The sequence below is a fragment of the Microtus pennsylvanicus genome, chromosome 3, assembly GCF_037038515.1.
Source record: "Microtus pennsylvanicus isolate mMicPen1 chromosome 3, mMicPen1.hap1, whole genome shotgun sequence".
Classification (NCBI taxonomy): Eukaryota; Metazoa; Chordata; class Mammalia; order Rodentia; family Cricetidae; genus Microtus; species Microtus pennsylvanicus.
The window spans coordinates 21,677,823-21,700,918 of record NC_134581.1 but is presented as its reverse complement, the minus strand read 5'-3'; the positions used below and the strand labels follow the sequence as shown (position 1 = coordinate 21,700,918).

At 44.4% G+C, this 23,096-nt stretch overlaps 1 protein-coding gene across 1 annotated transcript in view; it reads right to left on the bottom strand.

Annotated features, from left to right (window-relative positions):
* Ephb1 (EPH receptor B1) overlaps positions 1–23,096 on the bottom strand; it is a 436,566-nt gene that overhangs the window by 120,688 nt on the left and 292,782 nt on the right. Inside the window, exon 5 of the mRNA XM_075964864.1 lies at positions 5,659–5,994. Coding sequence (XP_075820979.1) covers positions 5,659–5,994 — 336 coding nt within the window. The remainder of the gene's footprint in view (positions 1–5,658; positions 5,995–23,096) is intronic.

Here is a 23,096-nt window from a genome sequence, read left to right as displayed (position 1 = left end):
TGCCTGCCCATGACCTTTCTAAGGCCACCTGCAAGTTTCTTCTCAATGGCAAGACTTAAGAAACAAGCAGAACCTGCCTGGAGTTAGCAACAAAAGAACAGCAATGAAATGAACTATGAAATTGAATTAAGAACAGTGAAAATTTCATTTCCTTAAGGTTTTTTTTAAAAAAAACTTTTCTTTATTTACTTCTTTCAAGGTTTTCTTTAAAGTCATTCCAGTCTTTTTAAGCCCTGACTCAATCTTTTCCCTGCTCCAGAGCAATTCTCACCCACTCTTTTCCAATGAGACCAGCCTTTAAAAATGAACTGGTTTCAGCATATGGGATCTTAAAGCTCTACATTTTTACAGGCAGCGTGTAATATTGTTTTAATATTTAATTTTGAGATTTACATAATATCTTTCCTCCAAAGAGCTCAATATATTGCAATATCGTAAATTCCTTTTCATATTCAAAGATTATTCTTTATGCATGCAAATACTATATTTAACCAAGGAATAATGCAAATTATTCCTTGGTTAAATATAGTATTTGCATGCATAAAGATGGATTCAGAGGCATTGATGTTCTAGGTAATTCTTTTGTAGGAAAAGCGGTGCTTCTGAGTGATTTTAATTGCCTAAGAACTTCAAAAATGCCTTGAAAATGGACAAACTGTAGGAGCTTGTGACTATCAACAGAAACAGCACAGTTATTTTAGACAACACTAAGTAATAGATTGTGTCTGTGTTGTGGACATGATGGATGGAAATGCACATGCAGGGGCTCAGCAGACCATACATGAACTGTATGCAATAGAAATGTCACCTATAACTCCAGCTGATAGAATCATCTGAGTAAGGGAGGCAGTGGTGCTTCTACACACACACACACACACACACACACACACACACACACACACACACTTTAAAAGTAAAGGAGGCAGAGGGCATCTCTGAGATGCAGGACCACCCTGAGTGAGATACTGGGTACCACTGAGTCCCACCTTCATCATTATCTCATTAATGCAGACTTGGTATCCTCCTTTCTGACGCCTGTTCTAATCAACACGACGAGGGCAGATGGATACAGATAACATCAATCCCAAACAATGAGACTCAGAGGCCTTAGCAGGAAACATCTGAGGAAGGAAAGTCCAGCAATTTGCTCAGGACATATCCCCAGAAATGATGCTAATCTCCCAGCCCCTGGCAGGACGTAGAGTGATTTCTCCATCTTCTGTCCCATTTACTTGTTGCTATAGTACCAGGAGGCAGGTTATCATGGTTTTCATTTCATAGGTGAGAAATGAGAGATGTTGACAGTTAAACGAATTTTTGAGAATCAGGTGAGGAGCAGAGAGGGTATCCAGCCTAGGACATCCTGTGTGAGCCCAGGAGGTGAGGAAGATGCCTGCCCCAGGCAAAATGTGGCTCAACAGCGCAGCAGCTCATGTTAAAGCTTGGGTAAATCAGATTTGCCCTTGGAATAAAAGGCTACCAACCATAGCCAGCAGCCCAAATCCAGAATTGGATTTGTTTGCCTCTCAAGTACTTAAAATTTTCTAGGCAGTTGTCAACATTTGAAATCCATATTTCTGGCTTAGCAAATCAGGCAGTCCACACTTGCTGGAACAGGGTGATGGCTGTCTGTATGTCCTGCCGTTCTCTACACTCTCCATCAGTCCCCCCTGCCTTTCACCTAGCCCAACTGGTTTCCTTCCATTATTGTCTGGCCTTCTGGCCTTTGAGTTTGTTCTCTTTGGCTCGAATAACCTCAAACCAGGCCTTGGTATGATTCATCTCCCCACTCCCAAGCTCTTGGGGTTCTTTTCCCTGACTTTGATACTTTGGGGCTAGCCAGCAGAGAGAGACATGATGCTTGTCATTCACTTATTTCTCTCTGATGGTCGGATGGTCCGGCCATCAGAGTAATCTGAGGCCAGGTGCCGGGGAATGACTGTGGGTGCTCGTGATGCTAACAGCCTCCCTGCAGATGGTTTGGCCACGGGAACATGGATAATTTTACCTGACCCAGCCTGTTTTAAACTCACAGCAGTTGCATTCAGTGCGAGGAGACATCCCTCCAGCCCTCACGTAAATCTGAACTTGCATAATTCATGACCAGCCTTGACCAAAGATGATGGACATTTTTTTGACAGCTAAAGTGGTCCAGCTACATGACACTAGCTTAGAGAGAGTTTATAGGTGATATGTCCCCCCATAATGTGATTTTTGATAGGTTTAAAGATAAAATGGTCACAAACCTGAGTCTGAGATTGGGGAACACTATTTATTCTCTGGAGCTTTAGATGATGGGAAACTTCTAAAACACTCCAAACCTGGTTTCTAAATCTGAGTTACATCTCTGCAAAGAGCTTGCTAGGGGTGGACCCACCAGAGGTGCTCAGAAGTAGCAGAACATCTTTGCCCCGACTGTATCCTGGGTGACCATCCTCTCATGATATTAATCAAGGGAACCAAGGTCCTGGAATCTCATGATTAGGACTGTGATGGAGGACAGAGACTCTGAATCACAGGTGGTATCACGTCATGCTTGAGTCTGAGTAAAGAACTATGGGCCTCTTGCCCAATGGCATGCAAGAGAATTACAGAATTCTTTCCCTGGAGGACCAGAAAAGTCTCCTGTCATGAACTACTAAATGAGGAACCCAGAGAAACCATCCACTTTTAGGATAGGATGTAAGAAGTCTGAAACCAGGACGTGAGATCATGTTCACTCTCTCCACACCCTTCCATCTTAGATTCTCCAAATCCCCACAAACCTCTACTTCATTATCAGAAAGATGGGTAATTATCGGGTAATTATGAGGATTAAATGAGGCTACACACCCATAGTTCTGTGTGACTATAAAAGAACACACATAAGAGGTATCTATGGTAACCTCTACTCTGTTTATCCATGTGGACCCACCCAATAGTGCCCAATCAGTCCACAGTTCAAGCAGTTCCTGGCTCAGGTAATACTCACAGATTGACTTAATGATTGATTTCAGGACTTCTCTTGGTCAGATTTTTGGTCTGCCATCTACTTTCAGGAGAGTGGAAGCCACAGACACTAACATGGATCACACTGTGAGGCCGGGGCAGCGGGGCAGTGGGGAAAGGCTATCCTACCTATCTCCAACACTAGATGTACTTAATGGTGTCCCGAGAAGGTTAGACATGTTATGACTTGTGGTTACACACGGGTCCACCCGCTTCATTCCCCACACTGAGGTTTCTGGATGCCTACTATTAGTCTCCTAACTATGGTAAGATGCACACATGGTAAGCTGCTCACATTTCTAAACTGTTCTTGCAAAGGAATGGGGTTGAGTATTCATTTTTGTCATTCCTACCTTAAACAAAAAACAGTGCCACTGGCTGAAGACGCCTTGCACTCATGTACAAAGTCACGAAATAGACACTATTCCTTAATGTTACATAGCACACAGACTAGGAGCCACTAGCCAATCTGATACTGCTTTAGATGAAACACATGCTACCGAGAAGCTATTGCGTCATTCTCTTGCCGATTATAAACTTTCAAAGTTCCAGAATTATCAAAGAAGAATTCTATATTGGAAGGTTATAATGAAGTAAAAAAAAATAGGGGAAGGTTAGGAATAAAGGATCTGTTAGAGAATAAAGAGCAGGAGAAATGTGTTTGCACAGGCATAAACGAGTGGGGATAAAAATAAATATTTTGAATGTTGGTAACGCAGGGCCCCTTTTAGGAGCCCCAGTCCCTCGGCTCCACTGAAGCCCAGGAAGGTGCAGATGGCAAGACAAGCAGATGGGCAGGTTCGGGAATAGCAGGGGAAGGGAAGGGAGGGGAAGAAATAAAAGCAAACTGATGTAAGTGGCAGGTTTATTCGCACATGCTTAGAGAGAGAGAAAAGACAGCCAAGCCCGCAGTAACATGACAGCCTGGCAGGACCCATATTCCCAGAAGCTGGGACACAAAAATATTTCAGTCAGTTTCCTGCCTTAACTCTCCAAGGGAAATACTTGCTAACAAAGACTGCCCATGTTACATGCTCAGCAATAATGCAGAAAATGCCGTCCCATTTTCTGGGAAAGACAGACTGGCCCAACCTTCGTCTCCATGGCACCGGGCTACTGTCACCAGCTGGAAGTTTCTACACTTCCATTCCTATCTTCTCACTATACACTTCTGCATACAAACACGTGATCATACACATACATACAAACACACCACATGAACACACACAAGCCCCACATGCGCGCGCGTGCACACACACACACACACACACACACACACACACACACACCAGCACAGCCATCTGGATAGCCATGTTTTCCCATAACACTTTCTTTTCTTCTTAGTTCTGACAGCATTAACCCAAGAATCATCTGCCATCAAAAATGCCTGATATTAAAAGGGTGGAGCAAGCTTGAGGATGGGATGTATAAGAGTAGGGCAGGGTGGAGTAAAAAAAAAGAGAAGTCAAGAAAGGGGATACGGAACAAGAAAGAAAGCAAAGAAAGATATTTAGTTTCTGCTATTCTGTTAACGAGTTATCCTTATAGAACATTTTATTAAAACTATATAATTATAGATAAGATCACTGTTCACTGTTGATGACCCCTGTCACCTATAGATGTGATATTCACTTGCCCTCTGAGTCTTGCTCCCCCATACAGGGGACAAGCATTTCTTTCTCTTTTTACTGCTAGTGTATAGCACGCTATTCTTAGAACACAACACCTTACAACTCTGCGCTTTAGGTCAGCGCCTTGTAAATTATCCCATTAATGAGCTCCATGGGATGAACCACTGTGTCTCAGTATCACTGTATCTCTCACGGCATCCGCATCCACAGCATGGTATAAAGTGGGTGCTAAATAACTCTCTCTTCATAATGAATGAGTAAATACACGAGCTAGTGCATGAATGGACTGGCTAAACAGACATAAAAGGAAACGGATGGCTCTACAAGGGGTAGAAAGCAATAATGGGGAAGGATGGGGAGAGTAAGAAATAAACAGAGACAGAAAGATGTGTTCTGATCTACGCAGGCTGCAGAGCTACTCAGGGTCCTAGGTGTCTATTATTGTCTATCCGAGGACTTTGTAGCACTGTAGCATGTACCCGGGGAAGAACGCACTCTGGAGAAACAAGAGTGTAATGGAAAATGAAGTTCACTTCATTGGCTTTCCTATGAAAGCACCATGGATGTTCCGGATCTCTCTCAAAGATGTGTAATGCCTCCACCACTCATTCCTCTACCTACCCAGCCACCCATCTTTCTATCTGTACATCGACCATCCATTCACTCATCCATCCATTCTCTAGCCATCCATGTACCCATACACCATCTAACCATCATCTCTCCATCCATTTGCCCAGTAGCCCTTACTAAGGCCTGACTGGATGCAGAGTACCAGACCCTCTCCAGTTAGACACACATATTTGCTTTGATGCTGGGCACAAGAAAATCCCCTAGTTTCCAGCTAGGAGGATTTGAGGGTGAAAGGTGACATCAGTTTCCTCCACAGTCACAAGCATCTGTCATCTGACTTCTTTACTCCTATAAGGAGGCCTGAAGGCAGGTTGGTGGGATGGGTGTGGATTTGGCTATGACTATACATAGAGATGGATGAAAAGGCAGCCACACAGACAGACAGACACACAAACCCCTCCAGACTCACCAGCCTGGTTTGTGGTGATGTTGACGGAGACATGTTGTGGGGGAAAGGGACTCTTGCTAGAGACTCCATTGATGGCCTGGATATCAAAGGTGTAGGGGGTGTGAGCCCAGAGGCTACTGATGGAGACACGACACTCAGTCAGGCCCAGCTGCCTGGGTACAAACTCCACATTGTCATCACAGCGGGAGCAGCTCCGGCGGTCAGCTCGGCACTTCTTGCAGATGATGTTGTAGGTCACATCGTCCCGCCCTCCGGTCTCTCTTGGAGGATGCCACTCCAGGATGATAGATGTCTCATTGACGATGGAGATGACATTTCGGGGACCTGAGGGAACACCTGCGGGGAGACAAAGAAAGGTCCTCTGAGGCTGAGAAGACAACTCCTTGCTCAGCAACTCTCAAGACTGCCTTGGGCGCTGGCCCAACCTCAGCCTCATCACATACTCTCTATTCCTCAGCCCCAAGGCTTCATGCTCAAACCCATCATAGAGGTAAATGAGATAGACAAAGACGACAATCTGTCCCCATTCTCTTTTCCATTATTCCTACTCTGACTTGCTTTCTTTTGATCAGGTGTGCCATAGGAGAGAAGCGTTTAGAGATGGGAGTGCTTGCTTGTTTGTTTTTGGTTTTTTTTTTTTTTTTTGGTACGGGGTTTCTCTGTGTAACAGCCCTCGCTGTCCCGAAACTCACTCTGTAGCCCAGGCGGGCCTTGAACTCACAGAGGTTCACCTGCCTCTGCCTCCTGAGTGCTGGTATTAAAGACGTGCACCACCACCATCTGGCAAATTCAAGTACTTTTGTTTTTAGTACCAAGCCCCATCATCCATGAATGTTTAGAGTTACTATATATGTATCTAAGACAGTTACTGAATTTATTACTTTTTCTTCTTTGGAACAGAGCTCAATAATATATGAGCAGACCTTCCCCAAACCCCCACAGACCCTAGAATCATAGACGAAATTCCATACAATTTAGTATTCATATGTACGGCTCAGGGCTGTGTCTCTATAGGAAAGGCTGTCAGAGCAGCCGCCGGGATGAGTAGCCAGACTGATAACTGTAGACAAGAGGCAGCAATGGGGAGGGGTTCATATAACCACCATCTTTGACTGGATGACACAAAAAAGCAAAAATGTACGTTTTGGAGTAGCCAGCTAGCTGCTTTATATGCATGGATTATTTACCTGCCCCTCCCTCCAAGGAATCCTACCAGGAAGATGCAGCAAGCATCTCAAATGGTTAGAGAGACTAAAGCTAACATAGGAATCTAGTTATTCATCGGTCACGTGGTCTACAGGAACCAAAGTCAGAATGGATGCCCAGACCATTTCCCAAGTTCATGTCCCTAAGCAGGGCCCTGCTCTTAGCACCTGCTTCCCCCGAACCAAGCAGCCTCGCTGGGATGCTCATGGCTACTCATGATTCAAATGGTGAAAATGCCTGGCTACATAACTCTGGGCCGTGTGCACTGTAGGAAAGTGAAACGCTGCTGAATTAATGACCACCATGTCGACATTTTCAGATTATGCTGGAGAACCTCCTTCCTACCAGACAGGATTGATCATAGCCTCAAGTTTCTAAGCCTGAACCTTGCATATCGTCAGTGTTTAACGGATGGAAATGAATCCTGCCCAGAAGCCCCCCTTCTGGACAGCAGGGCGGCTAGAGCAGCCATTCCCGGCAGTAATGCATTCAGAATCCACACACGTGACCATCACCAGCTGAACCAAGACATGTGTAAAGTGGTTCATGCCGGAGACAGGAATCAATTGCCAACACACAAAATGAGGGAATCACAACAAGGTCGGAGGGCACCAGGGAAGGATTCTGTGTTGAATCAGTCAACAGCAAGCAGCTAGAGCAGAAAGCAAATATTAAACCAGATTCTATTAAAACATGAAAGAAAATCAGTACTGTACTATATAAAGCCCATTAGGCCCGAGCTAAAGCATGGCATTCGTGAACACTTGTGACAGGGCTGAATTCATGAAGCCTTTTTTACTGAAGCTTTGCTAATGTTCAAGAATTCTCCACCCATCTCTCCAGAGATACACACCCATTCACTTCAAGTCAGCACCAAAGTAGCACAGGGAGAAGCTAGCCCTGTCTGGGATGTGCTCTTACTGAGCCAGGACGCCCTTGCTGTGCTGTGCATTTTGGCCCATGCATGTCTTGAACATCTTTGCTTGCTCCAGCTAGGGGGACTCGGCCCACAAGCTCCCACTGATCAGTGCCACTATCGCTCACCCCACTTTTACAGTAGACTATACGGCTTGCCTCAGCCGTAAGGCCCTCTTGTTGCAGTCTCAAGAACCACATCCTCCGAGTGGGTGCTCTGTGCTATGCGTGGAGTAAATCTCTCAAAAAGATGGTGCATCAGAGCATCCCGGGGGTTCCAAGGCTACCTTTCAGAAAAGAGCCTTACGTAAAAGGCTGAGGCTTGATCAAGAGAGTAACGGCCTAGCCCTCGCACTTTTCAGAGCCTGTCTCCTCTAGAGAAGTCTGAAGTTCAACTTCATCTTGTCCTCTGACTCCAGGTTCCAAGTGTCAACTTGCAGAAGTCTTCATTTTTGCAAACCAAACAATACCCCTGGCATCGCTCCACACTGCACTAGCTGAGCTTTTCCAGAGTAACTGTCCCTCCTTTCTCTGCGCTCAGCCACCTGCTCCCCAGCGACTTCCCTCCTCCTCCTATGACTGTGTTCCCTTTCTCCTTTGCTTGTCAAATTCAGAGGCTACAACTCAGACTACCACACAACCCAGTCCCTGTGTTCCTGACACCCAGTTTAGTCCCTAGCCAGGTCCTAGGCATCACATCCGCATCCTCCAACACATGGGTCCTCATTGTGGCTTATCAGAAACAGTTCCTTATTTCCTTCTCTCTGTCTCCCCACAGCTTCAGAATAGCCCCAGGCCTCAGCAATCCTCCTGTCTCCCCAAAGGGTGTCTCAAGTCTCCTGAATTTCTTCTGCGCCTCTCTCATCCATTCTCTCCTACCAGAGTGGAAAATCTAAAATGCACACGGGGCCATCATGTTCCTCTGCTCAAAGCAATGCACCTTCACTTACCCAGAATGGCCACTCTGCTTTCCATGTGATATAGTCACTTTCCTGGGGTCTTCTTCTGAAAAGCCCATCTCCTCGAACCTTTTACCCTTGCTTCTCACAGTGAAGCCTTGTAGAATGTAATGTTCCTATGACTTCCTGTGTTTCTTAAACTCTCTTGGCCCTCCCATGACCGAACACAATGTTCTCTGTTATCCCTGGAGTTCTTTTGCCTTCTACCTACTTCAGGAACTCCAACTCATCCTTAGAGACTTGAGGAACTGTCCCCAATATCTGTCAGTCATGCAGTCCCTTCTTGGTCTCCCATAGATTTATTTTTCATGGTACCCATTGCATAGTGAGGTCTCTGTGTGTCATTATCAGCATACTGTAGTCTCCTGATGAGAAGGTACCTTGCTCGTCTGAATGAGCCAAGACCACACAGCACTTTGCCTGTCCTTTGCCAGTATCCAATGGTCAAGCACGCTCTTCTCACTTCCTCTAGTGAGATAATAATGTGGGATATCTCTCTGTATGTTGTGAATATGTTTTATTACCATTGGTTAAATAAAGAAGCTGATCTGGCCAATAGTCAGTAAGGTGGGATAGAGCCAGGTGGGAAATACAAACAGAGATATTGAGAGAAAAAGGGCAGAGTCAGAGGGATGCCAGCAGCCACCAGATAAGCAAGATGTGAGGTAACAAGCCACAAGCCTCGTGGTAAAATAAAGAATAATAGAAATGGGTTAATGTATGTTGCAAAAGCTAGTTAATAATAAGCCTGAGCTAAAAGGTCCAACAGTTTGTAATTAATATTAAGCCTCGAAGTGGTTATTCAGTAACTGGAAAGCAGGGGAGAAACCTCCAGTTATAAGATGGGATGGCTTTCTGTGGGCAGATGAAAGTACCTCAAATAGACTTTGACCTCAGCAACAGTCAAGACTCCCTAAAGTGGCCATAATTAGCAGAGGCTTTGATGAGATAAAGTAGGCAATGAAGAGTTGGCTCTAAACATCCTTCTCTATCTGCAATCTAGGGAAGCTTTGTAGACCCACCTTGCTTTGGTGGATGCTACTTCCCATTTATCCAAGTGCCCAGAAAGGATGTCATCAAGAAGGAACTTTTCTTCATATTTATTTAGGAACAATTTTCACATGAAATATGGTTGCTCCATTCTGATACATGTGTGCTTTCACAGTGGTCATCCCCGTAGGGCTGTGCAGGGCAGGGGGAGGGCATGGTTGTTGAGCCAGGGGTGAATAAATCTTAACATTTTCTTCTACATAAGCTTTCCCAGATACCCAGGGCCTTTCCTGAGAATGGAGCAGAGAGTTCTAAGAGAAGGTGGCATGCCTCCCCCAGCCTCCTCACTGGTGAGCTATGTCTTGTTTACTTCACAGATTGGGAACCAGGGTCTTCTCGTGAAAACGGCTCAAGTTCGGGCAGTAAGAGTGACTGGGAATCCATTTATTACTCATTTACTCATCCATTCTTTCACTACCACAACAAAAAGTCTCTGGACTTTTCCAGGCACTTAGGAGGCAAAGGGGAGTAAGAAACAAAGCAGACAGACTTTTCCTCTGACGGAACCGATATTTATCTCTGGAGATGGAAATCTGACAGAACAGAAGTCAACCTGGGGATAAATGGGATGGTTTCAGATAAGAATAAGTGCTGTGCGATAAAACAGCCCTGGGCTCAGATCCCAGGGACAATGTTGAGCTCTGTCACTTATTCCCATGAGGTCTGTTCTAGGTCAGGCAAGCTAGTGCTTCAGGGTTTGGTGGTAAAAATGAAGATGGTCCCAGGTGCCTCAGCTCCAGCATCTTAATGAGACAGTCACATTCCTGAAGACTGGCTGCCCAGGCTCTCACGCCTGGATGAAGAGATCATCTAGAGCAGGTCTAGACCCACACAGAAATCTCACTAGAGGAAGGTACTAGGACCACTTTCTAACCATTTACATGTTTCTCCTGGATTGGGGGCCCAACAATTTTCCAGGACTATTCATTCAGAATGTTAGCTTCCAGCAACATCTCCAGGACGGAGACCTAAATGTTGTAAAGGGGAGCAGAGAGGGAGGTCAAAAGATAGGAAGAAAATCTACTGCCCTAATCAGCATAAGTCCCCCTCAACTTCCCGGCTAGGCTCAGCAACAAGGTCTCCTTGTCTGAACTTCCCGCTCTCATGGCTGTTCCCTCGTTTTTCTTAATTACATACAGACAGGCTCTTTCAGAAGCCTGTCTGATCTGTTGCCACGGTTACTACTGATGAACATATTCTGCTTAAAAGACTAGGGAAACTCAGTCCTTTGAAAGAAAGAGAAAAGTGTTGAGCTGTGATTTTTCTTCTGGGCTGAGGAGGGATCATGGTGAGTCTGGGGTAATGAAGATGGGTCTCCAATGCCTTGAAATATGTGCCCAAGGGACTGGCTCAGTCACATGTAACATGGGTGTCATGGGGACCTCAAGGTATTAAACTTGATCCCTCTAGAGCCATGGGGTCAGCCCAAGTGTTCTAATCTTTAGATTGTATCTCTCTGCTTCTTAATGTGATTTTGGTCAGGTGACTTTGTTTAAGAGTGGAAAGACAAGGTGGGTGGCAGAGAGCCAGTGAGTTTATTTGTAGCCATCAAGCTGGAAATAAGAGTTCACTTAAGTCATCAAAGACAAAATGTGTGGAAGACAGGTAAGCTCTGAAAGCTAGTGCCTTTATCAGGAATCTTAATGAGGTCAACCTCCTGGTCTCAGAACTTCTAAATGAATTCCAGGCCCATACAAGGACCAGGGAAGCCAGATCTCACTAATTTGCACTGTTGTAACCAAATCTGAATCCTTAAACATCTGTGGGGGGGAAGGGGGGTCCTAAGAATGTCAGCAGTGAGATGATGCTGTCCTAGAGATCCTGCATGCAACATGGCATGGTATGCCCTGCATTAGGCCAGAAAGGGTCCCTCCTACTCTGTGCATACCTCCCAAACGAATCTTCTAAAGCACCCAGGTTTTTCTGCAGAAAAGTGAACATGTGCTCAATGCATGACTGTTCACACAGTGAGTAGGCTCACCGTCTTCTTAAGCCAACCAGGAACCCCTGAATATTTATACCAAGCGTCTTGGACAGCTATGAGAAAACGAACTTGTAAGCCTTGATTTTCTCATCTACATAAAAATGAGACTGTGGCCCAGTGGCTGGTCCATGGAAGAGCTGAGTGTGTCAGTGGCTATAACTGTCATCATTGTCATTATTGGATTATCAGAGACCCTTGTCCACTCATCTAGTTAAGACTCTCCTCATACAGTCACTCTCTTTATGGGCACAGTATTATGCTGAGCACAGTACAAGACCGGAAGATATGGAGTGATGTTGGGGAACATGGGTGCAAAATCCAACATCTGGGCATTGCGAGTCTATATAGTTAAAAGTAAAGGAAATGGGATGAAAAGTATTGCAGATGACAAGTTAGTCCCCTCAAGCTTGGATCTACTCTTGGGAGAAACATTTTGGAGATTGTTTCTGCACAATTCTGTACATTGCAGACTATTTAGCTCCAGAAAGTACACCCAAGAAGGACTACCCTTAAACATGGGACTGTATATCCAGAAAAGTCTAGATCTTGATACCTTCTACCTTGTGACCTCTACATATACTTGTGCCTGTGCTTTCTGGTATCATAAAAGGCAGTATTTAGTCTTCCTTGACATGCAGGCAAAGATGTCCATCTCTGTTCCTACCGAAAGTTATATCCTCTCTTTTGTCTGTCTTAAGAAGAAAGGGTTGAGGTAGGGTTTGGGAATGAGCCAACAGGACCTTTAAATGTTCAAGACCCTTGAGTATTTTCAATCAAGAAAATCCAAACCATAATGTTCTCATGACTGAAAAGAGTCAAGATTGAAGATTGTAGTTTGAATAAGATTAGTGCATGCTTAAATATAGGTTAAAGGCTTGGAAGCAGTAGCTAGGAGAATGAGAAAATGATGCCAAGGTAAGGATTATGGAAAAGACAGAAGTGTAAGTACTCAGAAACACATTGGGTGGTGTGCTCAGTGGAGACCCAACATTAGTTCTCCAAAAGCCCAGGAACATGTTGGGTGGTGTGCTCAGTGGAGACTCAACATTTGTTCTCCAAAATGAGGATCTGTCAGAGTAGCTCTTTCCTCATTGCTCACCGAGGCAGAGCTAATTAAAGGAGCTGCAACTGAGTGTTGGAAGGCTTCCCAGAGAAGTTGGAGAAGTCCTTGAGAGTCTACAGAGATAGATAAGATCCAGGAGTCAGGGGCATATGGGGAAATATTGGATGTCGAGGTTTGCTATGGGTGCAAAGTGTGTAGAAAATTTAATCCATTTTATTGTTATGCCTTGCATTAAATACAGCACACAGAGACGAAAGCAAGCTTGGCTAGAAGGTGACATAACCTGGCAGAGGATTTGCTCACAACTGTCAGAGATGCATGACAGCAACCAAATAAACATGAACACGCTTCACACTCCCTTGCCTTTTCTTCTTTGGTAACTGATTATTTGAGAGCAAAGTCAAAACAAAACAAAACAAACACTTTCTTCATCCCTTCTAGCTGCCATCGGTAGCTATGACACTTTCCAACCTGAGTTCAGCTCTCCTTCTCTCCCCTCTCTGCTCACAAAGATGACTCAGATTCATGTCCCATCAAGAATAGGCTGGATAGGAAGCACCATTGACTTATAGGAGAGTCCGAGGGGTGGCTTCAGGACCTTGGAGAGGGAATTGAGCCCTTATGGGGCACCATGATAACAGGGGTCATTGACAGCAGAGGTTATCAGGTTTTGTTAAAGGGTAAGGCCGACTGTTGAAGCCATTTGGGAAGCTGAGACTCTTATTTACGTACTGAGCACGTGGTGAAAAGACGTGACACAAAACAGAAAGCAAGGAGAGTCATTACGCCAGACATCTTCCTGTCAACAACAGAAACTTGGAAGATCTCAGGATCACTGGGGAAAAAAATAGAGCAAAGATGTCTGCAATCTGTGGTGATGAGAACCAGGCATAGTACTCTGCCAGTGTAGAGACGGAGGAGGTTCTGAGGTGACCTTCCAGAGGTGGAGTTGTACCAAAATCTGCATCAGAACAACTAGGGTCTCCTTTTGCAATGCTGGCCATCTTTTGAGGATCTTCTCCTCAATATGTTGGTTGGTGCCCTGGGGTAAAGGAATAACATATAGGATGCTAATAGTCGTGTGAGCACAACCTCACAGGGACAACTGCATGCCCTTAGGAATCAGCTTCAAATGAAGCCCTGGACTAACTCAGTAGCAATGGAAAGTCTGGATTCTTTAGATTAGGATGAGTCAAATCCTGCACATTTGCAAGTAAAACCAAAAGACTGTAACTGTTCAAAAGAATTATACAGGACTTCATTAAGTGACGGGCTAGAATGTCACCTACCAGCTACACTAGCTTCTTTCCTGATTTGCTTTCTATTGCTGGGACAGAACATGAGCAAAGCCAATTCATAAATAAAAGGGTTTATTTGGCTTATACAGCAGGTCATAGCAGAAGCCAAGGCAGGAACTCAAGTAGGGCAGGAAGTTGGAGAGAGGAACTGAAGCAGAGACTGTGGAGAAACACAGCTCACAGTTTAGATTTTTATTGAGCTCTACATTTTTCTTTGCTCCCCTCCTTGCCTCTTCCCTCCCCTCTTCAACCTTCCCCCAAGGTCCCCACGCTCCCACTTTACTTAGATCTCAGTTACCTTTTTTGTACACCCCAGGACCACCTGCCCAGAGACAGCACCACCCACAGGCTGGACCCTCTCACACCAATCATTAATCAAGAAAGGGCCCCACACATTTGCCTACAGGTCAATCTGATGAAGACATTTTCTCAATACTGCTTCCCTCGTCCCTGATGACTCTAGTTTGTATTGGACTGCCAAGCTAACAGAGCTTCTGAAAATGACAGCTATCCATTTTATTCATTGGGTTGTAATGATTACTTCAAGTTCAACAGCACAAGCATAGCTCTGGTCTCACACACACAAGGAAGCCAGAGGAGTAAGCCTGGTGTATGCTGGATACTTTCTACCTTTTTTTTTGTTTGATACCAGTTATTTCACTGATATCTTGGAACTAAGCTGGTTGCCAGGAGGCATTAGTAATTCTGCTGTGTCTCTCCTCTCAAGTGCTGGGATTTCAGGAATGTGCAGCCATTCTGACTTTTGAACATGGGTCCTAGAATCTGAACTCAGGTTCTCATGCCTGCATAGTAGGTTCTCTTACCCCCTGAATCATCTCTCCAGTTCTATAGTAGGACTTTCTAAGTACTACTCTGGCTGTTGTGAAAGCAAGTTAAAGGGATAAAAGTAGAGGCGATAGACCAGCCAGGAGGCCACAGTAGCCATTCAGATGAGGGACAACAGTGGCTTGGGTCAGGATAAAGGACAAACAAAGGAAGAGCCTCAAATTATTTTTAAATATTTGAATATTCTACAGACATTATCACCACATTACTCTACAACTGAGTTTTTACTATCACCATTTTTATGATGAAAAACCTTAAGGTTCAGAGACACAAAATGACTTGTTTGTGATCAAAGATGTGTCAAGGTCAAGGGGGGGTCCACTACATGGATGCGTTTACCTTGCACCTCTTTCTTCCCAGTAAGTGGACACTTGGTGACCAAAAGAACTCTTTGTCCACTGGTTACTCCTTGCCATGGCTCTGATTTGGTAGAAAACTAATATCCTTTGTTCCCTACAGTAGATTTCTACAGCGAGTGGTTAAAAGAGCAAAGAGATGGTGTCGGTCAACTTTCAAAAGAGTTCTGTATTGAACACAGAATTTTTTCTTAATAAACACTATATATAAAGTATTATATGTGGCATTTTATATAACTTAGTAAAATTGATCTTCCTGACATCCGGGAAGGTAGAGACTATTATCCTCGGCATAAATTTGAGGAATCAAATCACTTGGATCAACTTATGGGGCTCTTTGAGGGGGGCTGGCACATGCACTTGCCTATAGTCCTGGCCCCTAAGTGTTCAAGGCACAGGTAGAATACAGTAGCATTTGGGGGCTTTAGGGGCTCAGGAGCTGAAAGGAAACTCCTATTCACGATCATCTCAGCCCCTCCCCTTTAGGGACAGGAGAACCCACTGTGTTCCAAGGCTATATCAGCAAGCCTGCACACACTCATTAGGATCTCTGACATACTGGGCCATACACAGGCAATTCTCATAATCATAACAGTTAGTAATAGAAAAGAAATGATTAGTCAAAACAAGGAGGGACCCTGCTGAGAAGGATTTCAGGAGCATCAAATAGCCTGGTGCTGCATTCTTACCACATGGCAGTGTTTGTACAAAGAGCTTTCATTGATGGAGCCAATTGACAGACAGAGGGGTGGGTTCCACTTCCTGGGAAAAGAGATAATTTGTCTCTCAAGTCTGCAGTGGAGCCAAGAGACCAAGTTTCTGGAGGGAAACCGGAGCCTATTGAGGACCAATGAGGGCTTGTATCCTGGGGTATCAATCCTCAAAAGAGTGTGCCCATGGCCAGTCCCAGATCATTGTCTACCAGAGGAAACACAGACAGCTCGGATGAGGCCAAAGAGAGAGGAAGCACTGATAGCATACCATTCAGAGAGTTCCTGAAGACATCCCTAACCAAAGGGAGGTGTATATCAGGTCATTTTAAAGACATGACCTTCAGAAGTCTTTCCCTCGAAGCCTTGAAAACTAAAGCAGGCTATGGTTATGGTGCCCCAGGTCCAGTCCATGTCAGAAGACATTTTCCCTGTGTTTTCTGCTATGATGACAATATTGCCAATGATGGCATGCTTTGCCAAGGCAGGCTCCATAGTGTTTTTTGTGTCTGAGTCTTCTTGAACTGTCAAAAGGCATTGTGAGACGCTTCATTTCTGGTACGACATGAAGATAGATCTTACTTGGGCAAGGTCTCCATGGAGCTCCTCCTTCTAGCCCGTCATTCCTAACTGATGCACTTGGGGCCTGAACCACCTGGAATTACTCAACTGGTTTAAAAATGCACTGACACCATCCAGAGCTCAGCGATTGTCACTGTGCAGGAGCAAACGTGAAGACCAAATCTGATGAGGACACTAGGTCAAAGATACTGTGAATCTCAAGATTCAACAGTTCTGTACCAACACATGACAGGGACAGAGATCACAAATTGAGGAAAGGCATTTGGCTCCTCTGGAATCACTTTTCAGGTGTGCAGAACCTATCAGGGCCCTCCTGGAAGCCAGCAAACTGTGAACTCTCTGGAATGGGAGCATCAAGTAAGGGAGAGTATGGACTAATCAAAGTATATGCTCTGTTCTGTTCTGTTCCATTCCATTCTATTCTATTCTATCCTATCCTGTTTCATTCTATTCCATTTTTAAAGACAAGGTCTCATGTAGTTCAGGCTGAACTCAGACTCACTACAAAGATGAGGATGATCTGAACTTCTGATCCTCCACCTCCCAAGCACTGAGATGACAGGCTTGGACCACAGCAGCCTATTTTATGCAATGTTAGGGATCAAACCCAGGATTCTATAGATGCTAGATAAGTATTCTCCTAACTGAGCTATATTCTCACCTTTCAGAGCATCTTCTGAAAGAAAATAGTCAGGGCTAAGGATATCTTCCCACAGGTAAAGTGCTTGTTGCAAAGCATGGGGACCTGGGTTTGGATCCTCAGCACCCACTAAAACAGCAAGTGTGGTAGAATCCATCCCTAATGCCAGTGCTGGGAAATCAGAGACAGGAAGACACCTAGAGAATCCTTCCAGTTCAGCATCCCATCCAGCTGTTCTGGGCAAACCAGTGAGATTCCTGTTTAGTAAGAGACTATTTCCCAAAAATAAAACATCCAACATAGTTGATCTCTGGCCTCCACATGCACACAAAATCATGCACACATATGCACACAGAGAGAGAGAGAGAGAAAGAGAGAGAGAGAGAGAGAGAGAGAGAGAGAGAGAGAGAGAGAGAGAACAGAACAGAGGGAGAACAGAGAGAGAGAGCAGGGAAGAAAGCTAGATAACCATCTGGGTCAGACTGGATAAGCCTCTGCTACATAAATAAGAACAGTTTGAAGTAGGTAGAAATTAGGCCTCAGGACAGCTGTATGGTCAGGAGTTCGTCTTGCTATCCTCAGAGAATGCGGTACCTAGGGAAGAGTCCCACATTTTCATAGTTCATCAGAAAATAGCCAAGAGCCTCACCCAGGGACAACAGGTGCTTCTCTAATTGCTCCTCATCTTTTGTTAAATGACTGTGCATTCCACAATAGCTGGAAAGGGGTTAGGGCTAAATAGCCATGAATGAGGCACTCCTTTTCCCTGAGAAGACACAGAAGACTCTTCTAAACGATTTCATGAAGTTTTAAGAGATGCACGGGCTGCCTCTCTACTAGTTCACAGGAAATACCAGTTTTCAAAGATAATTTAAAGTCATAGAACAAAAAAAAAATGAAGAAGAAGCTGAGAAGGGTAGGGAGTCCTTTCAGGGATCACTCAAGGTCAAATCCCGATTCTGACACTTCCTACATACGCTCGCTCTTAGAATGGAAAGTAATCTTGGATGTCAGTATATCCCAGGTGGCAAATGCCCCTCTGCTGTCCTACTCCAGTGGTCAACCTTTGTTGGCTTACGCCAGTGGAGAGAGGCTCACTACTTTTCTAGTTACCAAATCATTTATCACGCATGATAGCCTGTTTTAAAAGATAATGGGGAAAAAAGTATCTATTCACGATAAGTCACAAAACCAGCAAAATGCCTAGGATCAAAGCTCGTAAAGCCTTTGTAACATGTGTATGAAGACAACTGTAAAGCCTTACTGAAGGGCATAAAAGAAAACTTGGCTGCAGTGTTCTCAGATAACAAGCCTCAATATCATAGAGAAGACAGAAACCTCCAAAATAATCTGTACACCCAATGCCATCCAATCCCCATTAAATAGGATTGCTTAATGAAATGTGCCCAGCTAGCTCTAAGGACCGTCTTCAAAGAAACAGGTTTTCAGTAAGTGGCAAGATAATTTTGAGAAATAAATGCTATCCAGTGGCTTGGTCCATCAGCTATTGATATATCGATACATATCATAAGACTATCATCTTTAAAACTAGTATCAGAACGGACCAGACAATCAAAGGCAAAGAATACAGACAACTAGGTGCAGGTGTTTAGTCTATAATGAAGAATTACCTCACTAAGATGTATATAGTTTGGGTGGAGTGGATGGCATGCTGTATTTTAAAACTATGAATAGAAATGTCAATATTGCATTCTACACAAGGATAAATTCCAGATACATTAACGAGTTAAACACAAACACTTTGCCAGAGAGTAAAAACACAAGAATATATTTTTATACTCTCCTGAGAATGGCATGCATGAGACCCAGAGAAAACGTCAGCACACAAAATACCAATGCTAGAAAGAAATAGATGGTCATATTTGAGTTCAAAAATTAAATAATTAGCTACGACAGAAAATGTACCCACAATAGTGGTCCAGATAATGGGGAGACTAAAGGGCAGGATACCACAGGTAATTAACGTACTTCTGAAAGTCATCTTAAAACAGAAAAGGCAAGGGTTCTTCATAGGCAAGTCCCCGAAGACTGAACAAACTGGCCAAAAATGTATTAAACACTAACCACTCTCAAGGATGCAGGGAAATACCAATCAAAACAAGTAGGAGGTCAGTTAAATTGGCAGAGATTAAAAGTCTCACTAACACCCTGGGCCACATGGGGAAATGAGATGCATACTAACTGGCTCTAAGTTGGCCAGGTCCTTTGGAAAAGCATTCTGGGAGTATCCACTGACTTGCTAAGTATATATAATTCAGCAATTCGATCTTGAGGTGAACATGTGTTCCCCAAGGCACGTTTGTGTTGTATAGTACGGTTATTGTTTATATTACCAAAACATTGGGATGGGCCCTTGCCCACTCACAAGGGAATGATGGAGTGGGGTACATTGATAATAGCGTTGGTAAAGATGCAAGTTTACATGTCAGGACAGACTCTAAGAAAAGTGCTAATGTCAGTTTGAGGTGGAGACACAGCCCCAACTAATCTAATGGAGTTAAGGATAGATACTGAACCTGGATTCCTGGCAGGGTCAATGGTCACCAATGGGGGGTACAGTGAGTCAACACCAGTCTGACTGCCATAGTGAGCCAGAAAAATTCCCAGCAGTAGACATTAGCCTGAGACCTGGTGGTAGCTCAGTCTCACACATACTCCTAAACTTGGGTTTGATGTTTGGCTGGCTTGGACCAGAATCTTAAGTCAAGCCAACCTGGATGAGGAGCCAGGAAGTCAGTTGGAACCCACTTAAGGAGCTGGGGATCAAAATGGTCTAGGTAGATTCAGAAGGACAAGATGACATAGCATTTGTTAAACTAGAAGGGATCTCCTGAATTATTTGATCTAAAAGGCCTGGTACCTTCCATTCACTTATTTTTGTCTTGTTTTATGTCCCATAATGTAGAGATCCAAGATTTGCTTCTTGTGCACTTGAGCTATGTCCAACACTAAAGGCATGTTTTGCATGCATTTTACAGTGGGCATGATTGGGAAAAAGGCTCATTATTTTTAGAAAAGGAACAAAAGTATGACCAAGTCAGGTAATCTCTCCAAGACCATTCAACAAGGGAGGTAGAATCAGGAGACAACCATGGTCTACATCACTCCAACAGCAGGCTTCTTCTTCTTCTTTTTTTTTTTTTTTTGGTTTTTAGAGACAGGGTTTCTCTGTGGTTTTGGAGCCTGTCCTGGAACTAGCTCTTGTAGACCAGGCTGGTCTCGAACTCACAGAGATCTGCCTGCCTCTGCCTCCCAAGTGCTAGGCTTCTTACCACTAAACTGCAGTGGGCACTTACTGTACCAGATTCAGAAGAGAAGAAAATGAGATCTGTGCATCAAGTATTTCTAGTCCAGTGGAAAAGCAAGAGTGTGTTGTGAAACTGGTACAGAATATTCCATGTGAGAAGCTAAGCATCCTCCTCTCTGCGGATGTAGAGTCTGGCAGAGGACAGATAGAGAGATGCACTCTTGACTGACAGTCCTCCCCTCTGAGGTGAAATGAAGCAGCAATCTGAGAACCTTTGCCATCAGCTGCCATTACTTCTCAGCACTCATCCCTCATCTATCCCTCCTTCCAGGGCCTAGAACCTGTCCGTGTGTCATCAGGGCCACTACCCAAGACTACAGAGGAGTGTTCGTGTCAACAAAGGGCCCACAAATTGTAGGAAGGACTGCCTAAAGGGGAAAAGAGGAAATTAAAGATATAATTTTGCACCTATTCCTTCCTATCTCTGGAACTTCACACTTGAATCAGTGCCTGAGTCAAAGAAAGAGTAAGAACAGGCAGAAAAGTACAAGTCAGTTTGTTCAGCACTATTTCTCATTCTAAAAGTAGAGTTGCCTATAAAAAAGGGTCATAATGATGACATAGATTCTCACACAGGTGACTAGAAAAGGGACACAACATGTGTGTACTGAATAGGGCACAGTGCTGAGTCCACTGCTTCAGGCCCTGTCTCAAAAGTAAGATGGAGGGGCTGAGAAGTTAGGCTAGCAGTAAGAGTGCTTGTTAAGTAACCATGACCACCTGATCTTGAATCACCAGCACCCACATAAAAAGCCAAGCCTGGCTGTGCATGCCTACAAACAAGCATTCAGGAGCTGGGGCAGAGACAAGTGGATCCTAATACTTCACTAGCTAGACAGCCCAGCTGAAAAGCTGAGGGCTCCCTATCTCAAGGCAATAAAGCAGGGAGTGACGGAGGATGACGCCCAGTGTTCTTCTCTATGCAGAGACATTCACACTCGCACACTCAAGCACACACACAACACACACATACACACACGGGTGGGAAGTGACAGAAGCCTGAAGTCGTCCTCTGACCTTCACACAGCACGCAATAGTGAGTGAACCTGTACACACACACAAAAACAAGGAAAGAAGTCGCTGCTGGAAGAGTGATGGAAAGATAAAACTGTTTTCTTTAAACATGGAATCCACCGAACATTGATCCTCAATGATCAATCAAAGCTCAACACAATGCCAAAATGTGGACTGTGGTCCCAGCATAAGGCCTGGAAGGGCTCTCATTCAACAATGGGTGATGGAGACTTGAAAGAGAAAAGGGCCATCTAACACCACATCTGAACCATCCATCAGCACAAATATTAAAAAAAATAAAATAAAAGAGAGAGAATGCTTTCCCGGATTGCCAGAGAAAGAAAGCCGGTGCAGGGAAGTTTGAGAGGCAGATCCTCTGGTGCTGTCCCAGATGTTAGCAGCTGCTGTCCCACAAGCTCTTACCACAAAACACTGCAGCATAGTCACCGAGTGTGCTTGGCTACATTAGCTTCAAAGTTCAAGCGAGACAAGGCCTCATAAAGGTTAGACCCACTTGGGTCAAACACCCATGAAAAGAAATTTCAGATTACAGAAGTATAAAAGCACATCCACACAGGCGGTGCTGACCCTTCTCCAAACAGGAGTGACAGTTATAAATAGCTTGCGGCTTGCAGCCACGCTTCTTCCACTCTGCATCCACATCGACAGGCCGTCTACTTGGCTGGCACAGGGTATGGACCCAGACTGCTGCAGGGTTCAGAAAGCGTCTCGCCCTGGTTCTTATTGGCTTATGACTTTTGCTTGGATCTTCCTCAAGAAAAAAACAAAAGGCAGAATATCTCATACAAAAACAAAATTGAGAGATGACTCAGGAGGTAAAGAGTTTGTTTTGCAAGCAAAAGGAGCCGAGTTCAATTCCCCAGCATGCATGTAAAATCAGGCACAGCAGTAGACACCTGCATCATCAGCACTGGGAAGTGGAGTCTCGCTAGATCCTTATCCAGGCAGTCTGGTAGAATTGAGAAGTTCCAGGTTTTGTTAAGAGACAATATCTCAAACACTAAGGTGAAAGATGCTGATGTTGACCACTAGCCTCCAGTGAGCATGCACACATATGTATACACACCAATTCACACTTAGAAAAATGTTAAACTGCAAACCAAATGATTTTTGAATGTGCAACCCAGATGCATGCACCGGTGTGATGTCAAGTTTCTCTCTTGCTATAGAGTGGGGCACACAGAGCATCCGTCACTAAAGGCCTGGTCAGCAATAATTTTGAGGGAAACAGCTTCCTCTGAGTATGCTGTCAACCCTAGCTTAACAGACAAATGATTAAGAAAAGATTGACTTTTGAAAAGTATTTAAAAGCATCCTGAACACACAGCCTCCAAACAAACAGGCATTTCCCAATTGATAAAACTGGCTTTCTGCCCTAGGTGAAGAGTCTGATGCTATAGGGGTTTTCCTGCCCTATCTTCTCCAACAGAGCCTCCCTATAAGCAACCTCAGCGGGCTGGGGGCTG